Raw genomic sequence first — 7500 nt, 5'->3', positions numbered from 1 at the left:
GTCTCTCTCTCTGTCTCTCTCTCTCTGTCTCTCTGTCTCTCTGTCTCTCTGTCTCTCTGTCTCTCTCTCTGTCTCTCTGTCTCTCTCTCTCTCTCTCTCTCTCTCTCTCTCTCTCTCTCTCTCTCTCTCTCTCTCTCTCTCTCTCTCTCTCTCTCTCTCTCTCTCTGTCTCTCTCTCCCCCTGTCTCTCCCTGTCTCTCTCTCTGTCTCTCTCCCCCTGTTTCCCCCTCTCTCCCCCTGTCTCCCCCCGTCTCTCTCTCTGTCAATCTCTCCCCCTGTCTCCCCCTCTCCCCCCCTGTCTCCCCCCGTCTCTCTCTCTGTCTCTCTCTCTGTCTCTGTCTCCCCCTCTGTCTCCCCCCGTCTCCCCCGCTGCAGAGGACCTGGAGGTGGACGTGGAGGGCACCGACCTGCTGCTCGGGGACCTGGAGTGGAGCTCCAGCAGCGGGGGCGAGTCGGGGGACGAGCGGGGCAGCCCGCGGGGCAGCAGCTGCAGTGACGAGGGCTACTCCTCCGCCAGCCTGCGCCGGCTGCAGGACTCCCTGGAGGAGGCCAAGCAGCTAGGCTGCAGCCTGTAGGGGCCCCCCGGCACGGCCCCCGGCTCGGCCCCCGGCACGGCCCCCGGCACGGCCCCCGGCACGGCCCCCGGCACGGCCCCCGGAACGGCCCCTGATCCCCAGACCCCTGGCCCCACCCCCCTGGTCCTCCTCTCTCCTCCCCCTCCCCCAACCAGCCTGGACAAGTTCACCATCACCAAACACCGGACAGTCCAAGCTGCCACCCAACACCACCACCTCCACCACCTCCACCTCCACCACCCTCAATGAGATCCGGATTAGCCCCCGCCCTCCAGCGGCGCATCCATGCGCAGAATGTCTCTCACACACACGCAAATACACACACACACACACACACACACACACACACACACACACACACACACACACACACACACACACACACACACACACACACACACACACACACACACACACACACACACACACACCCCTGTCTGTCAAGATTGATAAAGCCCAGTCCTTCCCTTCGACCGCAGCTACCCCCCCCTCAGTGACTCGTCTGCTCTGCTCATGGGTCCGGCGGCAGCCGCCGCAGGTTCGATGTTCGATTCGGCAGCAATACGTCCTCCTCTGTGACCTCTGACCCCTGGGACGGTGCAGGGGGGGGGGGGGGGGGGGGGGGGCAGGAAACACGGAACTAAAACAGAAACAACGAAACCAAGGAAACCTTTAATGTAGAACACCGTCTCTCGGAGCCTTGTTCCCCCCCCCCCCCCCCCCCCCGTGTGGACCAGTAGGACCGGGGCGGAGCTCTCCGACCGGCCTGCAGACCCAGACTGTGTGTGTGTGTGGGGGGGGGGGGGGGGGTTGTTATTTTCTCTCTGACGACGGTGGCCCCCTATGGCATCTATTTTTAAATCAGGCGTGTTTGTGTGTGTGTCTGTCCGTGTGTGTGTGTGTCTGTCCGTGTGTGTGTGTGTCTGTCTGTGTGTGTGTGTGTCTGTCCGTGTGTGTGTGTGTGTGTGTGGGTTGGGGGGGGGGGGGGTTGTAGTGGGTCACTGGCTGAACTGGTCGGTGTTACCAGTAGAACCCCCCCCCCCCTCACCAGCAGCAGAGTCCAGGGCGGAACATTCCACTATGTAGCGAGAGGGGTGTGTGTGTGTGGGACGAGGGAGAAACCATTGCGTTGTTTATAGCGGGGAGGGGAGGGGGCGGGGCCAGTGGTTTGCCATTCTTAACGGAAGAGAGATTTAATATTTTCTATATTAATGGGTTTTAATATTAGGGGGGTGGTTTCACCTCCCGTGACGCCTCAGTCGGGTTTTTACCCCCTGGGGAGAAGAGACCGAATGTTTTAGGAGGGGCACTCCCCCCACCTCACCTCTGATTGGATGTCTCGGATGTGTTGGCGTTTTTATATCTAAATAGTTGGCAGTAAAAACAAAATATATGTATATGTAAAAGTATTTATTAGATTTAATATACTGAACCTATGGATGAATATCTCTATATCTATATCTATATTTAATTAGTCACACTTATGTTCTTGTGGATTTTAACAATGTTGTGTAGTTTGCACACCCCTGGCTTAGGGTTTATCGTGGGTCCGTCCCGCGTCAGAGGTCAGGGGTCAGGGGTCAGGGGCCGGCTCCGATGTCACCCCTGCTCCCCTCCGGAGCAGGGCGCCCGTTTAGGGTCGATTCAAGTTTCTTAAAGCCGCGTGTGTCCCGAAAAGACGCCTTTTCTGCAATGACACAAAAAAAAAAGGGTATAATTAACGAGGAGGAGGAAGGAAACAGAAAAAAAGTATAAAAGAGAAAAAGGAAGTTGATGTGCTTTGTCCGTCGGGGAGGGCGGGGGGGCTCGTCTGTAGCCGCCATCTTGTGCCCTCGGCCACGTGGTGCATTGTGGGAGAAGGCGTGATGTGGGGGAGGGGGCTGGGCTGACAGAGCACGTGCAGTGAAGGGCGAAGTGTAAACGCCTTCGCCATCTCGCCGGGCGCCACCAACCAAAGCTAGCGCTGCCCGGTGCCCCCCCCTCCCCCCCCACCAGGGCCTTTAGCCCCTCCCCCCCGGAACAGCTCCCTGTATGGACACCAAAAAATGGGATAAAATGAAAATGAAAAAATAACTTGAAGTTGTAGTGTTTGTTGGGATGGTTAATAGTTGTTTATTATGGAATGCTGCTTTTCTCTGGTGAGATGTTGACGAGGAGGAGCGCCCGTAGCCTGTAGCGGCGCGGCGCTCGACCAACAGAAGGACAGGGGGATTGTGGGAAATGTAGTGACGACTAGGTGGGACTCTTCAGGACTGAGTGTCAAGGCCTGTGTGCGTGCGTGTGCTTATGTGTGTGTGTTTTTTCTCATCACTGTCTTCAGAGAGAAATGTCCGGGATGATTTAAGGGCGGGAGGGAAAGAAAGACCTCATTTCAAGGCAGCGTTTGTTCCAACTTCTTCTTCTCTTCTTTTACCTTCAAACGTCTCGTCAACTTGAATGCCTTTCCGGTGGGAGTTCACCATGTTTACTACGCCCCCCCTCCCTCTGCCCCCTCCCGGCACCATGGTAACGGCGTGAAGCGGGGGTGGGACCCATGGTGCCCGGAGAGCGAGAGCTGGGGGGGCGCAGGCCCTGGTGCTGACCCCAGCTGCCCCCCAGGTGAGGGGCTTTCTGGAGGACGGCGTCGTCGACGTGGAGGTCCGACGTGGAGGGGCGTTCTCTCGTTCCCCGTGTGTCGTTTTGTGGTCACTCGTTTTGTTCCTAGCGCACAGCGGCTGATGCCTTAAAGGCCAGTGTGGGCGTAACCGATGGTAACATAGATGGTATATATGAATATATAATGAGAGAGAGTAGGATATATGAAGAGGCATCCCAGGGCACCATTCCTCCGCAGTGTGACCGCCCTCAGGCACGCTGTCCCTCCTCGCATCGCACAACTAATAAAGCCTTCCAACCTCATCGCCGCATCCGGACGCACACGCTAACACACACACACACAATACAGACACACAATACAGACACACACACAGCCACGCACAGTCATCCAGCACTGCCTTCCCCTCTGAAGGGCCAGCGGTCGACCCAACAGGACAGAAGTGGTTCCAAGTTTTGTGTACTGAAACTTTTTAGAGATTTGGGCTTTCTAAAAACGATCACTTTGAATGTGAACGAGTCCCCCCTCCCCCACAGGGCAGCCATTTATATTTGCCAGTGAAATGAAAGAATAAAAAAAACATTTTAAAACCCTTGTTTACCAACCTCTCCCCTGGTCTGGTCCTTTCTGTGTTGAACCGTCGTCAAGGAAACGAGCCGTGGAGCCACGCCCCCTGGATCGATGGTGCTCGCCGGGGCTTTCCCTCCCCCACTCCCTCCCCCTCCCATAACCCTCCCCCATCCAGAACTCTTCCCCCTCCCAGGTCCCTCCCCCACCCATAACCCTCCCCCATCCAGAACCCTCCCCCACTCCACTCCACTCATGATGAGACGTTGTGTGTGTGTGTTTTGACACACAAACACACACACACACACACACACGATCTCCATCTGCAGAATCCCCTCCCTCTCCATATCCTTTTTCTCCCACTGTGGAGCTGAGGGGGTAGACGGTGTTAACTGGGTGGGGTTGACGTTGGGTGCTGAGGGGGTAGACGGTGTTAACTGGGTGGGGTTGACGTTGGGTGCTGAGGGGGTAGATGGTGTTAACTGGGTGGGGTTGACGTTGGGTGCTGAGGGGGTAGACGGTGTTAACTGGGTGGGGTTGACGTTGGGTGCTGATGGGGTAGATGGTGTTAACTGGGTGGGGTTGACGTTGGGTGCTGAGGGGGTAGATGGTGTTAACTGGGTGGGGTTGACGTTGGGTGCTGAGGGGGTAGATGGTGTTAACTGGGTGGGGTTGACGTTGGGTGCTGAGGGGGTAGACGGTGTTAACTGGGTGGGGTTGACGGGTGCTGAGGGGGTAGACGGTGTTAACTGGGTGGGGTTGACGTTGGGTGCAGTGTGGGTGGTGCTGAGGGGGTTATCTGATCTCCTGTCAGCTGAGCCCCCCTCCCCCAACACTTCCTCCTCTGACGGTGGGGGGGGGGGGGGGGGGTAGCACTATGCTGCTGGGGCCGTCCCCCCGTACACACGCACCCGGTGCAGGTAGAAAGGCAGACGTACACTCTCCCCCACGCAGTCGCAGACAGACATCCCTCAGCCACCCCGGCCCTCACCTGAGGGCAGTGAGTCCGTGCGCCCGTACGTGCACACACACCCCCTCCCTGGCGTGCGTTCACCCAGCAGGTATGGCCGAGGATCACCGCCTCGCCGAGTGGAGCTCGGAGCTCTGCTCAGGTCCGCAATGTTCCCTCGGAGGGTTTATCAGAGGGCCGACGCTCCGTCACCTGCCTGTTGGTGCACCTGCCTGATGGTGCACCTGCCTGTTGGTGCACCTGCCTGATGGTGCACCTGCCTGCCTGATGGTGCACCTGCCTGATGGTGCACCTGCCTGATGGTGCACCTGCCTGATGGTGCACCTGCCTGTTGGTGCACCTGCCTGATGGTGCACCTGCCTGTTGGTGCACCTGCCTGTTGGTGCACCTGCCTGATGGTGCACCTGCCTGATGGTGCACCTGCCTGATGGTGCACCTGCCTGATGGTGCACCTGCCTGATGGTGCACCTGCCTGTTGGTGCACCTGCCTGATGGTGCACCTGCCTGTTGGTGCACCTGCCCCACGGAACACTGTAGGCACTAGCGTGTCTGACCTCCGACCTCTGACACATGAGACAACAGAAAGCTGAGGGGCCTTCAGCTGAGACAGACAGCAGGTCACCCTGGTAGGCTTACACCCCCGCAGGATGGGTGTGTGTGTGTGTGTGTGTGTGTGTGTGTGTGTGTGTGTGTGTGTGTGTGTGTGTGTGTGTGTGTGTGTGTGTGTGTGTGTGTGTGTGTGTGTGTGTGTGTGTGTGTGTGTGTTTGAGTCGGTCATGACCGTATCAGCTGGAGCAGACATGAGACGGTTGGTTTTATGGTGGGGTCACAGTGTCAAGATAGATCCATATCTTTATAGATAAAGAAAAGATCTTTCGGTGTGTGTGTGTGTGTGTGAGAAGGGGGTTTTGGCTGAGTATGTGTATCTTCCTCCTGTCTGACCCGTCTGTATGTCGCCACTGGCGGCAGATCAGGTAGAAATCATCTTGTCCTGAACCTGAAGGCCTGAATCAATACACACACACACACACACACACACACACACACACACACACATTGCAAGTGCAAATATGCAGTCGCACTAATGATTACGCAAAAATCACATAACTCAATACAAACACACAGCAAACTGATACACAGACATTGTGGCGCTGCTGAACGGAACTCACGCCCTTACAGATGAGCATACGGTCATTCAGTTGTGTGTGTGTGTGACACACACACACACAACTGAATGACCGTATGCTCATGCACACACTGTGTGTGTGTGTGCGCGCACGGACACACACCTCAACACAAAGTGCAAACAAGGACCTCCAGACACCCGGGCACGGGACTACGTTATGTGATCCTGGGATTAATGAGCCGTGTCCCGGGGGTCACATGACCGTATCAGCTGGAGGAGACATGAGACAGGAGGTTTAACGTTGTAGTCACAGCGTCAAGATAGATCCATATCTATATCTCTAAAGATCTAGATCTAAATCGACCTATCTCTGTCTGTCTTTCTGTATGTGCGCGTGTGCGTTCGCGTTTGTTTGCGTGCGTGCGTGTGTGTGTGCATGTGTGGGTGCGTGCGTGTGAGTGCTGGTAAACGAGCGTGTTACAGTCAGGAGGAATACGTTGAGCAGAGACTGCATCAAACACAAAAAAAATCAATAAATTATTCAAAAATGATCTTCAGGAAATCCCTGCGCCTCACCTGGGGATCCACCGGGGGCACAGTCACGCTGATACGGTCTGATTAAGACGACGCTGTGGGAGGCCAAGGGCGAGATCTGGCTGAACAACATATTTACTGTCTGGTCCTGTGATCTTCTGTTTGGTTTCCCTTTTGTTTCCTGGGCTTCCTGATACTGATGCCGTTTACCAGAACTGGAACCACACGCATCACCGTGGGAAGTCCCCAACGGAATACCGATCTAATTTATCATGCATGAGGCGATGATTCCTAAGAAGATGATTACCTCTGTCTGTGCACTTATGCCGACCGCGGCCATTCAACCGGACACAGTCGCCCACCACCCTGATCCCACTGAGGCTGTGGTGGGCCCTCTGTTCAGACTGGGAGGTCATGGCGTAGGTATCACTCAATGGAGTGGCTTCAGATCGGTCTTAATGCCAGGCCGGAGACTTTAGGCCCGGTATGCGATGATACCAATCTAGACCGGTTTTATTTTGGCTACCTGTCACTTCCTGCTGAGCAGAGTCATTCTTCTCCAAACTGGTACTCAAAATGGCTGCCCCCTGTCTCTGTCTCTGTCTCTCTCTCTCTGTCTCTCTCTCTCTGTCTCTGTCTCTCTCTCTCTCCTCTCTCTCTCTCTCTCTCTCTCTCTCTCTCTCTCTCTCTCTCTCTCTCTCTCTCTGTTATACACTCAGTTCTCTCGATGCATGCGTGTGTGTGTGAGTTATAATCCATATGTCTGCAGCATGTCTACGGGGACACCAGGGGCAGCTGGAGCTGTCTGCCGTCGCCCGAGCCTCCAGAGACGTCTGGAGCCTCCTCACGGTCTTCATCACCTGGAGCCTCCTCACCTCCTCTTCATCACCTGGGGCCTCCTCACCTCCTCTTCCTCAGAGTGAGTCTGCATCCCGTTGGTGATGAAGGTCCACCTGAAGCCAGTGGAGTGGCCGCATGACTCTCCCAGGTCGGTGCTGAAACATCTGGCCTCTCTCAGGGCTGCAGACACCTTTATGGTCAAAGGAAAAGGATCTGTCTCCATGTCATTGGACACACCTGATCTATACATGATGTGTTTACACACGCAGGAGGCTAGTCCTGTTTTCATCCTGTTT

At 55.8% G+C, this 7500-nt stretch overlaps 1 protein-coding gene across 1 annotated transcript in view; it reads left to right on the top strand.

The window, feature by feature from the left end:
- mxd1 (MAX dimerization protein 1) overlaps positions 1-594 on the top strand; it is an 11723-nt gene extending 11129 nt beyond the window's left edge. Inside the window, exon 7 of the mRNA XM_056602513.1 lies at positions 375-594. Within this exon, the coding sequence (XP_056458488.1) occupies positions 375-574 (200 nt within the window). The 3' untranslated portion in view covers positions 575-594. The remainder of the gene's footprint in view (positions 1-374) is intronic.
- The last annotated feature ends 6906 nt before the right edge of the window (positions 595-7500 follow it).

The sequence above is a fragment of the Gadus chalcogrammus genome, chromosome 11, assembly GCF_026213295.1.
Source record: "Gadus chalcogrammus isolate NIFS_2021 chromosome 11, NIFS_Gcha_1.0, whole genome shotgun sequence".
Lineage (NCBI taxonomy): Eukaryota > Metazoa > Chordata > Actinopteri > Gadiformes > Gadidae > Gadus > Gadus chalcogrammus.
This window is presented reverse-complemented; position numbering and strand designations above follow the sequence as displayed.